This window comes from Alligator mississippiensis, chromosome 7, assembly GCF_030867095.1.
Source record: "Alligator mississippiensis isolate rAllMis1 chromosome 7, rAllMis1, whole genome shotgun sequence".
Classification (NCBI taxonomy): domain Eukaryota; kingdom Metazoa; phylum Chordata; order Crocodylia; family Alligatoridae; genus Alligator; species Alligator mississippiensis.
This window is the reverse complement of record NC_081830.1, coordinates 17,104,984-17,123,823: the sequence shown is the minus strand read 5'-3', so window position 1 is coordinate 17,123,823 and position 18,840 is coordinate 17,104,984. Positions and strand designations below refer to the sequence as shown.

Sequence of the window (18,840 nt, the reverse complement as noted above, 5' to 3'; positions counted from 1 at the left end):
TTCTTTCTAACTTCTTCATATTACTTCTTAAAATGTGAAGCCCAGAAATTCACACAGTCGTTTAGGTGAAGCCTAACTAGCACCATGTTGAGTGGTACTATCACCTCCCATGTTTTACATCTAATACTTCTGTTGTTGCAGCACAAAACTGCATTAATATTTCTGTAGCTACATCAAATTGGTGATTCATATGGAGTCTGTGAGCCACCAGACCCTGCAGATCCTTTTCAACAATCATACCACACAGCCATTTATAACCCAATTTGTATCTGTGCTTTTGATTATTCTCCCCTAGGCACAGCAACTGCTTTTGTTTCCTTGGACTCCGTCTCGTTGTTTCTAGCCCAGATTCCCAGTCTATCCACATCCATCTGAATTGTGTGCCTGTCCTCTAAAGTGTCTGCAGTTCATCCCACCTTCGCAGAACCTGAATATTTGCCTATATCCAAATAATGGATTACACCAACTGGTAAACAAAAGTCTTCCATTCATCCTCTTGCAATTGGTGGCATTTATTTGAGGTGGAACCAATGGTAGAATTACTTTAGCACTTCAACAGTGTTTACACAAAATGACCCAAATCAAGTGTCATTATACATACAAAGCTACAGAATTAACCCACCACCTTAATTTTCTGTAAATAGGTTGCACACTATAGTATGAAAACAATGATATCATGAGTTAATTATAAAAGAAACATAAGTAAAGTAAAGTAAAGTCATGAAACAAAGATGGGCAGATTGGTTTTGGAGAGGATCAGCCTGTGAAGAAGTTGCTTGAGGGCAGCTTGGATCTCTCTGTTCCTCATGCTGTAGATGACCGGATTCATCAATGGAGGCACCACAGAATACAAAACAGCTGCCAGGAGATCCAGAGGGGACGGGGAGTCAGAGACGGGCTTCAGAAAGGTAATGCCACTAGTGGAAAGAAACAGGGAGACCACGATAAGGTGAGGAATGCAGGTGGAGAAGGCTTTCTGCCGGCCCTGCTCAGAGGGGATTCTCCACACTGCGGTGAAGATCTGAACATATGACACAATGATGAAAACAAAACAGCCCAAACATGAACAGAAACTGAAGACAATTGCTGCCAGCTCTCTGTGGTATGTGTCAGAGCAGGAGAGCTTGAGCAGCTGGGGTATTTCACAGAAGAACTGGTTGATGATATTTGAGTGGCAGAAGGGGAGACTAAAGGTGTTCCCAGTGTGCAGTGCAGAGTTGATGGCACCAGCAACCCACGTACTGGCAACCATCTGGATGCAAGCTCTCCTGTTCATAATTATCCCATAATGCAGTGGCTTACAGATGGCAATGTATCGGTCATATGCCATGATAGTTAGGAGTGCAAAACCAGCTGTACAAAAAAGGAAGAAGAAAAAGACCTGGGACACACACCCAGCATAGGAAATTATCCTGTTGTTTAAGAGAGAATTGGCCATGGACTTAGGGACAATGACGGAGATGGATCCAAGGTCAAGAATGGAGAAATTTGCCAAAAAGTAGTACATGGGGCTGTGGAGGTGTTGGTCCGTAGTTACAGCAGTGATAACAAGGAGGTTCCCCACCAGAGCTGCCAGGTACGCTGCGAGAAAGATGACAAAGTGCAAGATCTGCAGCTGCCGAATCTCAGAGAAGCCCAGGAGGAGGAACTCGGTTACAGTGGTGCAGTTGGGCATCTTCCTTCCCAGGGCACCGTGCAAGTCCTGGGTATAATAGAACAAGGGCAGTGGTAAGGAGGAGAGTAACCAACTCAGTGGCTTTGATATTCCCATCAATAACATCCCCAGATTTCATGCTAAAAATGTAAATATTCCTTTTTTTGCCTCATAGAAAATTTGATTTTAATAACTTATTTTTCCCTGGCAAGACCCTACATAAAATCAATTATTTTGATATTCCATTTAGAAAGTGAAGAAAATGTTAGCCAAGCCACAACTCAGGATTTTAATCTTTTTATTTTTATTGATTTAAATCCAAAAGTCTATAATTTATCCATCTCACCAAGAAAATGTATGTTAGAAACAAATACACGTGAAATAAAGGATATATAAAATTTGACTTCCTTAGAGGTCCTATTTCTACCCCACTCTCCACCCAACTCCCAATAAAATTTATAACTTCATCTGAATTAATAGCAAAAACAGTGAAATATTCTTCATTAACTCTTGTAGCTTTGAATCTATTATACATACAATGCAGTATGATTTTCGTAACCAGGTTTTCCAAATTTTATATTCTTAAATCTCCTCTGCATCTTACTAAGAGAGGACAGTTCACTGATGCAGAAAACTTACTGAAATTGTTTCTGTGGAAGCTTTCTTATCTCTTGTGTTGTATTCAGGCTTCCCCTGTTGAGATCCTTTGCTCTTGTCCAGTTGATCTCTCAGATCTCCTCTGCCCCGACCACTAGTCTAGGTCCCCAGAAGCACAGCTAACTCAGAGGTCTTTCTCTGCTCCCTCTGTCACTGAGCAAATGGAGTAAATCCAACCAGGTTTCTGAGTGTGCAGCTGACCTCAACCTCGCCTTGTAGAAAAGGAGTGAAGCAAGACAGCAATTTTGCCCTTGTTTTCTTCCAAAGGCTCATGGGACTCATTCCCTGGAGTCCTGCACAGCTCAGAAGGAAAATCTCAGATGTAAACAGTCTGAGTTGAACAGAAGCGCCATGCTCTACTTTAATCTCCCTCACAACACAAGTGATGGGATCTCTGAGAAGGCCCTGAGCTTCTCTATCTGGCTCTGTTGTCCCAGTTAGCCAGCCTGGGCACCTTAGCATGCGGGGAGGCACTGAGTTGCAATTGGGTTAGTTCCTACATAGTTTTACATGAGAAAATAACACAAGGAAAAAGTCAAGTTGTAAGGTGCAAAAAAAATAATTCTAAATATAGTTAATATATTCCATAACTCAGACAAACAAGCTCCGTTGCAAGGCATCACATTGACAAAATATTAGCTCAGCAATCATTAGCAGGGTCCTGGTTCTGTATCTACAGCCCCAAGGACCACTTTCCCCTGACTCGTATACATCCCAGGTCCCAGCTCCCCCGCATTTCTTCCATCATCAGCTTCCCTTGAACCCAGCGGTGTCAAACACAGATGGACTGCAGCTGCCAAATCAAGCCCACAGGGGTGGTCTAGTAGAGGCACACATACAACGTGCATTGTGGACTGGTTACATGTGGTGCTTGCCCCATGTGTACAGCTCTAGCCCTGCACACCACACACAACACAACCCGGCCCCAGCACCGTGCACAGCATTAGATGTGAGGGGCCAGCCTGCGGCACATGTTACCCACAGCAGGTCACTGGGGGTGCGTACTGCACGTGGCATTGGCGATGCCTAGGGGTGTATGCAGGTGCATGTGCACTCCCTGAGATTGGTGGTGCACTCCCTGAAGAATCACTGCCGTTGCTTGTGGGCAGTTGCCACTTGCCAGTACCACCTGCCCTCCCCGCCGACTGCCAACACTGCTGACAGCATCTGTGGATGGTGTCAGATTGCCGCTGGCCACTGCCAACGCGGCTGGTGGTTTCTGCAGGTGGTCGCTTACTGCCCGTCAGCGCTCGCCATTCCCCCATCTCGCACCGCCGACACTACCATGGCTGCCTGCGGGAGCTCCTTGTTCGCTGCCACCATCGCCACCTGCAGGCAGTCGCCGTTCCCCCCACAACTTCCGGAGGCATGTCTCATTCATGGCATGTAGCGTTTGCACCAGGCTAAATGTGTCTATACAAGATGCTAGGTCGCTGTAGTGATGATCTACAGGGATATTGTTCATCGCTGTGACAACGTAGCATTGGCGGGCTCTAACTGTGATGCCGCTGCTACCATGCAGTATCAATGATCTCCTGAGTATTATTTGATTGCTCCTGCACAGTAGGGTTTGAAATGACCTGTGCACCTTCGGGACTGCACAGTCATGGCGGGTACTGTGTGTTCATTTAGTTCTTGCTAAAGCAAATACTGAATAACTGCACAGTAAAAACTGCCCAGTGGGGCAGACGTGTAGCTGACTGTGCACACTGGATCCTGTGGGTAGGGTGGGTTAATGAGCCCAATCTAGACAACCCCCCAGTCTAGTACACAGGGCTAGCCTGGCACAGGTGCCACATCAAGCAGACATCCCCATGCAGCCTCATGCCATGTACAGCCCATGCCAGGCAGGCTCCACAAGGAGCATCAAGAGATCAGAGACTCGTTCATGGACCTGATTTCTCTTGATCTGAACGTGACAGATGCCAGAGCCTGATCTGACAATATGTGTCTCTGTCCTTCAGCCTCCATATTAACTGACTGTAGTGGCAGCTCCCACTTGGTACAGGAGTTGGTTGGAGTCCAGCAGATAGAAGATTTATGGTGCTTGGAATTCGCTCTCTTCATGGATGTTCCCATGGCCAGAAGCAATGATCCCATCATGGGAGAATTTTTAAAATATCAACCTTTCTCAATCCCCAAATTGAGATTTATTTTTTTTAAATGAACCAAGCAGTCTGAAAATATTTCATTTTGACCTTATCAGTTTTGTCTGGACTTCATCACAGCAGTTGACAATCTAGAGCCCATGACCCCATTGTATCCACCCTGTGGAGGAAGGTCTTTTGCTAACAGAGGCATTCTCTTCCTCTGCGCGGTGCTGTACTGCAGCTGGGCACCAAAAAGAAGCAGCACTGTCAAAAAGTGGTAGTAGTCACCTGGTTTTGGTATCAGCCTAGTTTTCCCCTGAGCTGGGTCAATCTTGCCTAAAAATGGAAAATGTTGGTGATCCCCTGCTCTATCATATTGATGTGTCCATTACATAGCATTACAAAGACATCCCGATAGCGCTCCTTGCAACTTTGGAGAAAAAAATATTAAAATATATTATAGAATATATACAATACTAGAATTTTTACCTAACTTGGTAAGATTAAATGTAGGTTAAACAACTGTTAGGGACATACTTAATTTTCCATCCTTACTCATGCTATATTTACATTAGACTTGTGAGTCTACTGCAGAAGCAATAATCCTGAACATTATCATCAATCAGCATTGAAAATAACTCTAAGGATTATCTGGCCCTAACTAACCTTGCCCAGTTCCGTCAAATTTTTCTTAGACAGGCTGCCTTTCAAAGACTTTATTATTTCATTTCTCGCCCACCTGGATACCTCCTCCAACCTCTCCCTTTCCTTCTTAAAAAGCGAAGCCCAGACCAGCACTAAGAAGTGTCACCGTCACCTCAAGTGTCTTGCACCTATTAAGACAGCTAAAAAATTGCATTTGCTTTCTTTACATTTGCACCAAACTGCCAATTTATGTTGAGTCTGTGATCTCCCAAAACTCCTGGATCCTTCACATAAATGCTGGCTCCCTGGCACTTATCTCCCATTCTGTATTTGTGCTTTTCATTACTTTTTCCTGGATGTAGCATCTTAAATTTATCCATACTGGCTTTCACCCTGTTACCTCTCACCCAGTTAGATAATCAGATGATCTATTAAAATCATTCGTATTCCACTCTTGTCCTCCGGGGTGCTTGCAAGCCTTCCCAGTTTTGTGCCAGCCACAAATTTTCTCAGGCAGCTCTCTATTCTGCCATCCAAATCTTTCATCATATCATTTAGAAAACCACACCCCACAAGTCATCATCATCTTGGAATTAAAAGGATTTATTTGAGGTGGCACAAGGAACACCAGACTTTTTCACTTGCACTTCAACAATGCTAACACAAAATGGCTCTAGTTGAGTAACACAGACTTTATCGCACTGCTGAACATAGCTGAGAACTGTCATGTTTCATAAGCAGAATGCACACGACATTATGAAAACTTAATTTCATGATTTCATTATAGATCTAAAGAAACAAAGTAGTATACCAAACTCACAAAGTAAAAAGGGACATGCTGTTCTTGGAGAGCATCTGCCTTTGGAGCAGTTTTCTCAGAGCACATTTGATCTCCTTGTTCCTCATGCTATGGATGAATGGATTTACCATTGGAGGAACCACAGAATACAGAACAGCTGTCAGAAGATCTAGAGAGGATGGGAAGTAGGAGGTGGGTTTCACGTAGGCAAAGACACCAGTGAAGATAAACAGGGAGACCACAATCAGGTGAGGAATGCAAGTGGAGAAGGCTTTCTGCCGGCCCTGCTCAAAGGGGATTCTCCACACTGCGGTGAAGATCTGAACATACGACACAACGATGAAAACAAAACAACCAAGAGCTAAAAACACACTGAAGACAAGAGCTGCTAGCTCTCTGCAGTATGTGTCAGAGCAGGAGAGCTTGAGCAACTGGGGCACTTCACAGAAGAACTGGTTGATGGTATTTGAGTGGCAGAAGGGGAGACTAAAGGTGTTCCCAGTGTGCAGTGCAGAGTAGATGACACTAGCAGTCCAAGCACAGGCAGCCATCTGGACACAAGCTCTTCTGTTCATTATTATCCCATAATACAGTGGTTTGCAGACAGCAATGTATCGGTCATATGCCATGACCGTGAGAAGGGATAAATTTGCTCCCAAGAAGCAGAGGAGACAAAACACTTGGGCAACACATCCAGAGTAGGTAATCAACCTGGTGTTCAATAAAGAGTTAGACATGGATTTGGGCACGGTCACTGCAATGGAGCCAAGGTCCACAACGGACAAATTAATCAAGAAAAAGAACATGGGAAAATGAAGTTCACAGTTAAGAGTTACAATTGTGATGATGAGGAGATTCCCCATCAGGGCTGCCAAGTACGCTGCGAGACAGATAACAAAGTGTAAGATCTGCAGTTCCCAAATATCAGAAAAGCCCAGGAGCAGGAATTCAGTCATGGTGGTTTGGTTGGACATTTCCCTCTTCAGCGCATAGTGCCAAGCCTGTGAAGAAAGGACAAGAATAGTTGCCAGGATTAATGTTACAAATATAAAAGGAGGCAATCTCATATCAGATACAGCTCATGAACTAACTGTCAGTACTGACTTTAAGTGCTGTAAAATTGTCAGTGGAAAGTAGTATTGCTGGGAATATGTCTTTTTGAGTATAAAAGAGCTCCACAAACATCCTTAACAGTGGTTTTATATATATAAAACCAAACCACACAAAAGAGACTCTTCCAGAACAAAACAAGGTTTATAATTATGAATATTGGTTATGCAATATCTCAGTGGGTTTGCCTTTTCATTGCTTCATGCTCTCATTCACCTCATTTCAGATCTCACTATGAAGCCATCTCCCTTCATCAAATTGGCAGACCAGAGTACAGCATTTTTATTTGATTTTTAATAGCAACAACAAGAACAGCAAGAAGCTCAGCAAACATCAAGGTCAGGCAACACAGCACTTGTGACTACAATAAGAAGCTGGTCAATAAGCTGCTAGCACACCCACCTTTCCCCTTCCCTGGTATATACTGCATATGCATAGACACCATCCTAAGTGTCACCTCGTCTGAAATGAGTCTGAGTAGTGCCTGCCATGTGGCTATTTGCCAATTTATATGGTCCCTATCCCCATCTGGACAGTCATCTCTATGGCATGATAGGCCAATGCCATCCTTCTGTTATCTCCACATTGTGTCATTGATCTTTGTCATTTGGATACAAGAACATGAAAGTATTTTGAGCAAGGGATGCTTCTCACTATGCATTTCCTCATCTCACTTTCTTGCATCCCCCAACCCTAACTTGAGAGGCACTCAGATAAGTAAAGACATTTTCAGGGGGATCAACTGTGGGACTTACTGAGTTCTCCCTCCTCCAGACATTTTTTCTGGAAAACAACCAAATCTGGATGTAATGACTGAGGTGGGATTGTAATTCTGGTGTTGCTGGGCAATACTGAATCTCTGCCGTGGGGCTTAGAATTGCCAAATCGGCAAGATTGGCTGTGAGGGGACCCCCACTCCGCCTCCCAGTCGCTGACTGATCACTGGCGTGTCAGCTCCTGGAGCAAGCCTCAGCTCCCGTTCCAGTGCAGGAGTGGAGGGCTGTGCCTCCGCCCCTGTCTCTCTCAAAGCTGGAATTGGATCCTACTCTCCACCTTTCCCACATTATGGGTGCTTTAAAGCACAAGCACAGCCAATTGGAGCCCTCAGTTTGCAGCGAGGGCTCGAATTACATTGCAGATAGTCCAATAAAAAGCATGCATGGTGCATAGTGTATTTTCCTGCTTGGAAAAGCCATGGCACCCAGTGCAAGCATTTGCTGGCCTTTATGCAAAGGGTACTAGACATGGTGCATCCACCAAGCTTGCAGCCCAGTGAGATATACAGCTGTTACACTGCTCTGATTTAGCATCTCAGCACAATATGGCAAAAAGTGTTGCATGGTAAAAACTATCAACCCACTAAATTGCGCCTGGGCACGTGTATACATGTGCACCTGCATCAGGAGCAAATCTGCTCCCAGTGGGAGCAGTTGAATACAGGGCTGTTCCTATCCACCTGCCCTGCTTTGCCCCCCCGCAGTAGCCAGGGGGAGCTCCAGGCTTCCCTGGTGCCAGCCCTGGGCTGGCAGGGAGCACAGGGGACAAGCCTGAGTTTTGGAGAGAGGCGGGAGCTGTCCTGAAGTGGGGGGCAGCTCCCAGCTGCACGGATCTTGGGATCCCAGGCCCTCTGATGCCTTATGCCTGGCAGTGGGGCTAAGCAGCAGTGGGACTGCGGGGAGAAGATGTGAGGGGGTAAGAAGCTGGACAACATATACATACACCTTGTACTGCATGCCAGAAAACATAATTAGAGGACTCTGAGCTGGGGCAAAGCCCTTGTCTTCTGAGCAGATCTGAAAGCAGCAGAAGCTCACACGCCCCTGCTGCAGGGGGATACCAAAATCAGCCTTCCCTTGAACGGGGCTGGGAACAGCTGGGGGCGGCACCCTGTGTATGTATACCCCTTTAAATTGAGCAGTGCTGCAGTGGGGAGAGGAGGAACCAGGCTCAGACCCACCAGCCAGTTGGGGGACCTCATTTAGCAGGATGGGTGCACGATCCCTCCCCAACCTACCATCCATGGGTCTGGCCTTCGATCCTTTTTGTTACATGGGATCTTCTTTTCACATTTTAATATGTCAGCTAGCCTTGTGACCAGCAGCTTTTCCTGAGGTTACCTTTTAATATATCAGCCAATCTTGTGACCAGCAGATTTTTGCTGAGACACAGGTAAAAGCCTTCATTCAGCTGCACGCTCAGCACTCCTCAAATACCCTATCGTTACTCCAGCATCCAAAATCCATATTGCTACCCTAACAATGTCAACTCGAGGTCCAGCAGTTCACACGTGCATGAAATATTAGGAAGACTAGTACCCATCTGTCTGTCTACCCTCTAAAAAGAAAAAGAAAAAAAGAAGAGATTGTGTAATAAGACGCACAGTAATCCTTCTGTCTCAGTGTCCATTCACTTGCAGTTGACTGTTTTAATCCACTATGTATTCATAATGCTATTACAATGATGATAATAATAAACTCATAGTGTTAGAAGGGGCCTCAAGGATCATGTCGGCCACCCCCTGCACAAATGCAAGACTGTTACTCCTAAATCATCCGTGAGCAATGACTATCCTCTTTTTGAAAACCTGAAATGAAGGACACTCCACAACGTCCCTGGGCAGTCTATTCCACATCCGTACTGCTCTAGAAACAAGGGTGCTTTCCCCCTTGAAATCTAATCTAAATCTACTTTGCTGTCATCTGAAGCTTGATGTGCTTCCCTATTCAACAAGGGAGAACAATTATTCACCCTCTTCTGTACAACAGTTTTTCAGATATTTCAAGACTGCTGTGATCTGCCTCTTAATGACCTTTTCTGCAAGCTAAATATGCCTAGTTCTCTCCATCTCTCCTTAACTTGTCTTGCCTTCCAACCATTTATCATGTTTGTCACCTATCTCTGAACTTTTTTAACTGTTTCATTTTCCTTCTTAAGATGTGAAGCCCAGAAATTCACACAGTAGTTTAGGTGAAGCCTAACTAGCACCATGTCGAGTGGTACTATCACCTCCCATGTTTGACATCTTTCTTAGGAAGCTTTTGGGTTTCACACCCCTTTGTCAGTCTGGGGAAGCATCTGCTGTTGGTGTGTGCTCTTCCAGGCTTTTAAATCCAAATGCTAGCTACGAAAAATGTTTCCAACTATGTAAGTTGGTCTAATGAAAAGTATCATATTCACGCTACGTACCTTGTCTGCCTGTGTCCTTAGACCAACACGGCTACAACCTACACCCTTGTTTTACGTCTAATATTCCTGTTTTTGCAGCCTAAAACTGCATTCATGTTTCTGTAGTTGCATCAAATTGCTGGTTCATATTGAGTCTGTGACCCACCTTTTCAACAATGATACCATGCATTTATAACCCAAGCTGTATTTGTGCTTTTGATTATTCTCCCCTATGTGCAGCAACTTGAATTTATTTCCTTTGCCTTCGTCTTATTGTTTCAAGCCCAGCTCCCCAATCGATCCACATCCATCTGAACTCTATTCCTGTCCCCTAAACTACTTGCACTTCATTTGAGTTTCGCATCATCTGGAGATTTGCCTGTATATTCTGTCTTCTGAATAATTGATTGCACCAATTAGTAAACAAAACTCTTTAATTCTTCATTATCTTGCAATTGATGGGATATATTTTAGATGGTGCAAAGACAGTAAAATTGATGCATGAAACATTACTTTCCCACTTCAACAGTGTCAGCACATAATGATAAAAGCCAGGTCTTTGACATTACAGAGTTACAGAATTAACCCACCACCTTCATTTTATATATGGAGGATTCACACAATACTATGAAAAAAACTAAGTTCATGTGTAAATTAGAAAACAAAAATATAAGTAAAGCAAAGTCATGAAAGAAAGATGGACATATTGTTCCTGGAGCAGATCAGCTTGTGGTGCAGTTTCCTCAGGGCAGCTTGGATCTCCCTGTTCCTCATGCTGTAGATGACCGGATTCATCAATGGAGGCACCACAGAATATAGAACAGCTGCCAGGAGATCCAGAGGGGATGGGGAGTCAGAGTTGGGCTTCAGGTAGGTAATGCCGGTAGTGGAAAAAAACAGGGAGACAACAGTAAGGTGAGGAATGCAGGTGGAGAAGGCTTTCTGCCGGTCCTGCTCAGAGGGGATTCTCCACACTGCGGTGAAGATCTGAACATAAGACACAATGATGAAAACAAAACAGCCTAAACCTAGAAACACACTGAAGGCAAGAGCTGAGAGCTCTCTGCGGTATGTGTCAGAGTAGGAGAGCTTGAGCAGCTGGGGTATTTCACAGAAGAACTGGTTGATGATATTTGAGTGGCAGAAGGGGAGACTAAAGGTGTTCCCAGTGTGCAGTGCAGAGTATATGACACCAGCAGCCCAAGCACTGGCAGCCATCTGGATGCAAGCTCTTCTGTTCATTATTATCTCATAATGCAGTGGCTTGCAGATGGCAATGTACCGGTCGTATGCCATGATGGTGAGGAATGAAAAATCAGCTGAAGAAAAGAGGAAGAAGAGAAAGACCTGGGACACACATCCAGCATAGGAAATTGTTCTGGTGTTTAAGAGAGAATTGGCCATGGAGTTAGGGACAATGACGGAGATGGATCCAAGGTCAAGGATGGACAAATTTGCCAAAAACCAGTACATGGGGCTGTGGAGGTGATGGTCCGTAGTTACAGCAGTGATAACAAGGAAGTTCCCCACCAGAGCTGCCAGGTACGCTGCCAGAAAGATGACAAAGTGTAAGATCTGCAGCTCCCGAGTGTCCGAGAAGCCCAGGAGGAGGAACTCGGTTACAGTGGTGCAGTTGGGCATCTTCCCTCCCAGGGCACCGTGCAAGTCCTGGGTATAGTAGAACAAGGGCAGTGGTAAGGAGGAGAGTAACAAACTCAGTGACTGTGATATTCCCATCAATAATGTCTCAAAATTTCATGGTAAGAATGTAAATACTCCATTTTTTGCCTCATGGAAAATTTGATTTTAATAAATTATTTTTCCCTGGCAAGATCCTACATAAAATAAAATATCTTGATATTCCATTTAGAAAGTGAAGAAAATGTTATCCCAGCCACAACTCAGGATTTGTATTTTTTTATTTTTATTTATTTAAATCCAAAAGTCTATAATTCATCCATGTCACCTAGAGAATGTATGCTGGAAACAAATGCATGTGAAATAAAAGATATATAATATTTGACTTCCTTAGTGGTCCTATTCCCACCCCACCCTCCACCCCACTCCCAAAAAGCTGTATAACTTTATCTGAATTAATAGCAAAAACAGTGAAACATTCTTCATTGACTCTTGTAGCTTTGAATCTATTACACATACAATGCAGTATGATTTTCGTAGCCAGGTTTTCCAACTAGAATGTTTTTAATTGTCTTCTGCATCTTCCTAAGACATGACACTTCACTGACACAGAAAACTTACTGAAATTGTTTTTGTGGAAGTTTCCTTGTCTCTTGTGTCATATTCAGGCTTCCCCTGCCAAGATCCTTGCTCTTGTCCAGTTGATCTCTCAGATCTCCTCTGCCCCGACCACTAGTCTAGGTCCCCAGAAGCACACCTAACTCAGAGGTTTTTCTCTGCTCCCTCTGTCACTGAGCGACTGGCGTAAATCCAACCAGGTTTCTGAGTGTGCAGCTGACCTCAACTATGCCTTGTAGAAAAGGAGTGAAGCAAGATGGCAATTTTTCAGTTTTTTTCCCCAAAGGCTCATGGGACTCATTCCCTGAAGTCCTGCACAGCTCAGAAGGAAAAGCCCAGATGTAAACAGTCTGAGCTGTACAGATGTTAGCAGAACAGCAGAGCTGTGCTCTGGTTTAATCTCCCTCACAACACAAGTCATGGGATCTCTGAGAAGGCCCTGAGCTTCTCTACCTGGCTCTGTTGTCCCAGTTAGCCAGCCTGGGCACCTTAGCATGCAGGGAGGCACCAAGCTGCAATTGGGTTAGTTCCTACGTAGTTTTGCATAAGAAAATAACATGGAAATAAAAGTCAGGTTGTAAGGTGCAAAAAAATAATTCTAAAAATAATTAACGTATTCCATGACTCAGACAAACAAGCTCCATTGCAAGGCATCACATTGACAAAATATTAGCTCAGCCATCATTAGCAAGGTCATGGTTCTGAATCTACTGTCATGAATATGACAGCCCTTTAGACCACTTTCCCCTGACTCGTCCATCCCAGGTCCCAGCTCCCCCTCATTTCTTCCACCATCAGCTTCCCTTGAACGCAGCGGTATCAAACACACATGGACTCATCTGCCAGGTCAAGCCCACAGGGGTGGTCTAGTGGAGGCACTGCATGCAACGTGCATTGTGGGCTGGCTACATCTGGTGCTTGTACCATGTGTACAGCCGTAGCCCTGCACACCACACGCAACACAACCCGGCCCCAGCACCGTGCACGGCATAAGATGTGAGGAGCCAGCCTGCGGCATATGGTGCCCACAGCAGGTCACTGGGGTGCGTGTTGCATGTGGCATTGGTGATGCATAGCGGGTGTATGTGGGAGCACGTGCACCCCCTGAGATTGGCAGTTCTCCCCATGAAAGAAGCACCACTGGTGCCTGTGGGCAGTTGCCACTTGCCAGTTCCCACCCCCCCGACTGCCAACACTGCCGACAGTATCTGCAGACGGTCGCTCATCGCCTCTGGCCACTTCCAACATTGCTGGTGTTGTCTGCGGGTGGTTGATGACCGCTGGTCACTACTTGCCACTCCCCTCGCCTCCGCCGCCAACACTACCATGGCTACCTGGAGGTGCTTCCCATTTGCTGCCACCACCGCCACCTGCAGGTAGTCGCCATTCCCCGCCAGCTTCCACGGGCACGTGTCGTTCATGGCATGTGGCAGTTGCACCAGGCTAGGTGTGTCTCTACGAGATGCTAGGTCACTGCAGCGATGCGTTACGGCGATGTCATTCATCCCTGTAGCAACATAGTGTTGGCAGGCACTAACTATGATGCTACCACTACTGTGCATTAGCAGTGAGCTCCTGAGCATTACCTCATTGGTACTGTGTAGTAGCATTTGAAATGACCTGTGCACCTTCAGGACTGCGAAGTCTTGTCAGGTTCTGGGCATTCATTTAGTTCTCATTAAAGCAAGTACTACATGACTGCACAGTAAAAACTGCCCAGTGGGGCAGACGTGTAGCTGACTGTGCACACTGGATCCTGCATTCAGGGTGGGTCAGTGGGCCCAATGCAGACAAACCCCCAGTCTAGTACACAGGGCTAGCCTGGCACAGGTGCCACATCAAGCAGACATCCCCGTGCAGCCTCATGCCATGTACAGCCCATGCCAGGCAGGCTCCACAAGGAGCATCAAGAGATCAGAGACTCGTTCATGGACCTGATTTGTCTTGATCTGAACCTGACAAATGCCAGAGCCTGATCTGACAATATGTGTCTCTGTCTTTCAGCCTCCATGCTAATTTACTGTAATGGTGACTCCCACTTGGGGCAGGGATTCGTTACAGTCCAGCAGCTGGAAGATTTATGGTGTTTGGAATTCGCTCTCTTCATGGATGTTCCCATGGCCAGAAACAATGATCCCATCATGAGAGAAATATTAAAATATTAGCCTTTCTCAATCCCCAGTTTGGGATTTATTTTACTTTTTCATGAACCAAGCAGTCTGAAAATATTTCATTTTGACCTTATCAGTTTTGTTTGGACTTCATTACAGCAGTTGACAATCTAGAGCCCATGACCCCAATGTATCCACCCTGTGGAGGAAGGTCTTTTGCTAACAGAGGCCTTCTCTGACCCTGCGCTGTGCTGTACTGCAGCTGGGCAGCAAAAAGAAGCAGCACTGAGGAAAAGTGGAAGTAGTCACCTGGTTTTGGTATCAGCCTAGTTTTCCCCTGAGCTGGGTCAATCTTGCCTAAAAATGGAAAATGTTGGTGATCCCCTGCTCTATCATACTGATGTGTCCATTACATAGCGTTACACAGATATCCCAATAGCGCTCCTTGCAACCTTCAAGAAAAAAGTGGTTTTGTCTTCCCAATGTGAAAGCCATCACTTTCTGGTGGCATCTCTGATTGGGACTCTCCTTGATATCACAGTTATAATTCTTGACCACCATCTCCATAGCCCCGTGTCCTTCTTCCTGATGAATCTTTCTATCCCAGACCTTGGAACGATCTCTGTCACCTTCTCAGTATCCTTAGCCAATTCTCTGCTGAACACCAGGTCCATGTTCTGTGCTGGGTGTGTCGTCCAAGTCCTTTTCTTCCTTGCAGCTGACTTCCCTTTCCTCACTATCACAGCATATGATCGATGCACTGTCATCTGCAAAACACTGCACTATGAGAAAATCTTGAACAGGAGAGCTGGCAGATAAATGGCAGCCAGTGCATGAATCTGTGGTTTTCTGTTTTCTGCCCTGCACACTGGTAACACCTTTAGTGTGTCTTTCCAGGAAGCTAATATCATCAACCAGTTCTTCTGTGAAATCCCTCAGCTAATCAAGCTCACTTGCTCTGACTTGTACCATACACACCTTGAGATACTTGCTGTTGGTGTTTGCATAACTTTAGACCTGTTTACTCTTCATAATGGTATCTTACATTCAGATCTTCAACACAGTGCCCATCTGAGCAAGGACAGCACAAAGACTTCTCACCTTCCTCCCTCACCTCATTCTGTTCTCCTTGCTTATAAGCATGTGTACCTTTCCCTATATGAAACCTATCTCCAGCTCCCCATCAGCTCCTGACCTCATAGAAACCATAATCTATTCCATGCTGGATCCAATAATCAATCCAGTTATGTACAGCAGTGGGGTGGGGAGAGGTAGAAGGGTTGTTGGGGGGCAGCGGGAGCAGTTGAGTGCAGGGCTGTTCCTGCCCATCTGCCCCACTTTGACCCCTGCAGAAGCCAGAGGGAGCTCCAGGCTGGGAATGGCTGGGGGCTGCACACACTGTACTTATTGCCCTTTAAACTGACCAGAGCTGCAGCGGGGAGAGGAGGAACCAAGTTCAGACCCACCAGCCAGTAGGGGGACCTCTTTCAGCAGGACCAGCCATGACCGCTCTGCCACCCACCCACCCTCCACAGGTCTGGCCTTCGATCCTCTTCATTACATGTGATCCTTGTTTCCCACATTGGCATTCTGATGGCATCTTTAACCAACCCTACAGGAAAGTCCTGTCGTGTCTCCCCTCTCCCCAGTCCTGGCAGTGGTTACCGCTCCCCTTCCCCCACTCCACAAACACTTGGGCACAAGGCATCACCCCAAGCCAGCACCATCAAGCTGGACTGAGATCCTGATCTCCACACAGGGGCCATGAACAGGTCTCCCACCCCACCCCCTGTCCTCTGTGGCCCCTCCACTGCCTAAGGTGACTGGGAGCAAATTGCTAATCTAATGCCATCTACTCTAATTCTGCACCCAGGAACAAGAAACTCCAGCAAGAACTGTGCTGGGGTTCATTCGGCTGTGCTCATTGCATGAATAGATGCACCCAGAGAACAGCGTTCTTGTATTAGGACCGAACATATCATTGGAGGAAGCAATACTCTCCCTTCCAGTCCTAGGGTTTTATGAATATTTTGAAACAGGCAAGTGAGTTTGATACCTTAAATCTCATTTAAAGTAAGCACCTAACTTTCTTTAGGGAATTTTTTTAAAAACCACAACTTGTTGGAGCAGTGGTGAACAGATATCTATGGCCCTGAACTTTTTTCTGGTGATATGGTAACCCTCACTTACTATGACCAAAACACAGTAACGTGTTTTGTGATCAGTAGCTAAGTCAATCAGCAAATTTCCCTTAAAACCCTTTTTGTTTGGGAAGTGCTGTGTTAGTATCCCTGGACAAGTTCACAAAACCTGAGTCGTGTCAACTCGAGTTCCAGCTGTTCACACATGGATAAACTATTAGGAAGACTAGCTCCCATCTGTCTGCCTACCCTCCAAAAGGAACAAGATAATAAAAGAGATTGCATAATAAGACACAAAATAATCCTACTGTCTCAGTGTCCATTCGCTTGCAGTTGACTGTTTTAATCCACTATGTATTCATAATGCTTTTACAATGATGATAATAATAAACTCATAAGGTTAGAAGGGGCCTCAAGGATCATGTGGTCCACTCCCTGCACAAATGCAAGACTGTTACTCCTAAATCATCCGTGAGCAATGACTATCCTCTTTTTGAAAACCTGAAATGAAGGAAACGCCACAACGTCCCTGGGCAGTCTGTTCCACGTCTGCACTGATGTAGAAACAAGGGTGCTTTTCCCCCTGAAATCTAATCTAAATCTACTTCGCTGTCATATGAAGCTTGATGTCCTTCCCTATTCAACAAGGGAGAACAACTGTTCACCCTTTTCTTTACAGCAGTTTTTCAGATATTTCAAGACTGCTATAATCTGCCTCTTAATTACCTTTTCTGCAAGCTAATTAGTTTTCTCAGTCTCTTTTTAACATGGCTTGCCTTCCAACCATTTATAATTTTTGTCATCTATCTCTGAACTTTTGTGACTTCCTCATATTCTCTCTTAAGACATGAAGTCCAGAAATTCACACAGTAGTCTAGGTGAAAACTAACTAGTACTATGTCAAGTGTTACTATCACCTCCCATGTTTTATATCTAATACTCCTGTTGTTGCAGCACAAAATTGCATTAATGTTTCTGTAGCTACATCAAATTGCTGATTCATATTGAGTCTGTGATCCGCCAGACCCTGCAGATCCTTTTCAAGAATCATACTGCCCAGCCGTTTATAACACATTTTGTATCTGTGCTTTTGTTTATTCTCCCCTAGGTGCAGCAACTTGCATTTATTTCCTTGGACTTCATCTTGTTGTTCCTAGCCCAGCTTCCCAGTCTATCTGGATCCATCTGAATTCTACTCCTATCCTCCAAAGTGTCTGCGGTTCATCCCACCTTCCAGAATCTGGATATTTGTCTATATCCAAATAATGGATTACACCAACTGGTAAATTAAATCTTCAATTTCTCATCTTGCAATTCATGGCATTTGTTTTAGGTGGTGCAGTCAGCAAAATTCATGTATGAAACATTACTTCCCTGCTTCAACAGTTTTAACACAAAATGACCCAAGTCAAGTGTCATTGTATGTACAAAGCTACAGAATTAACCCACCGCCTTTTTTTTTCCTTGTAAATAGGTTGTACACTATAATTCATCATTCAAAATAATTTCATCATTTAATTGTAAAAGAAACATAAGTAAAGCAAAGTCATGAAGCAAAGATGGGTATATTGGTTTTGGAGAGGATCATCCCATGTTTTCCACTTGGTTTTGTCACTTGGGGTGCCTGTAGACATGCAGCAAGGCATGTGGGAGCAGACTTGAGTCTGCTAGAGCTTGGCAAATACCATGCTCCAACAGACTCCAGCATCACATGTACCATTGCCCCTGCACTGAAAAATGGTGGCCGGGGTGCTTTAACTAAAGCTCTTTCAATGAGCTGTAGTTAAAGTACACCCACTGCCATTTTTCAGCATGGGACACTAATTATAACTCCCAGAGCATCACATGCATCAGAATGGCTCTTGAAGCCACTCTACACATGTGCTTCACATGCGCGGTGGGGGAGGGTCACTAGTGCTTGAGTTAAACACCCTTGGTTTTGTCTCACACACTGCTGGACATCTTGCACACACTACACGGGCTTTGGCAGAGCTGTCCCCCCTCTGGCCAGGCTAGCCCCCGCCTTGTGCAGGGCAGGGTTGTCCTGTCCTGGTGTCTCCAGCCTTGGGCACTGGGCACTATCAAGGATGGGATACAGGATATGCTGGACTAGACAGTTAAGGGGCTGCTACGGGCAGGGGATGGGTCCAGCTGGGTGGGGCACACTGTGAGCTCACAGGCATGAGTCAGTAGGAGATCAGCCATTGGGCCA

The 18,840-nt window shown here is 45.2% G+C and overlaps 3 protein-coding genes across 3 annotated transcripts; all 3 read right to left on the bottom strand.

Annotated features, from left to right (window-relative positions):
- Positions 1-718: 718 nt before the first annotated feature.
- LOC132251890 (olfactory receptor 14A16-like) lies at positions 719-1,685 on the bottom strand. The gene has a single exon (XM_059731808.1). It carries the CDS (start codon positions 1,673-1,675, stop codon positions 719-721), a length of 957 nt encoding a protein of 318 aa, XP_059587791.1. The 5' UTR covers positions 1,676-1,685.
- Positions 1,686-5,862: 4,177 nt separating this feature from the next.
- LOC132251889 (olfactory receptor 14C36-like) lies at positions 5,863-6,474 on the bottom strand. Its single transcript, XM_059731807.1, has one exon. The coding sequence runs from the start codon at positions 6,472-6,474 to the stop codon at positions 5,863-5,865; it is 612 nt and encodes a 203-aa protein (XP_059587790.1).
- A 4,283-nt stretch (positions 6,475-10,757) lies between these two features.
- Positions 10,758-11,761, bottom strand: LOC132251699 (olfactory receptor 14C36-like). The gene has a single exon (XM_059731643.1). The coding sequence runs from the start codon at positions 11,759-11,761 to the stop codon at positions 10,805-10,807; it is 957 nt and encodes a 318-aa protein (XP_059587626.1). The 3' UTR covers positions 10,758-10,804.
- Positions 11,762-18,840: the final 7,079 nt, after the last annotated feature.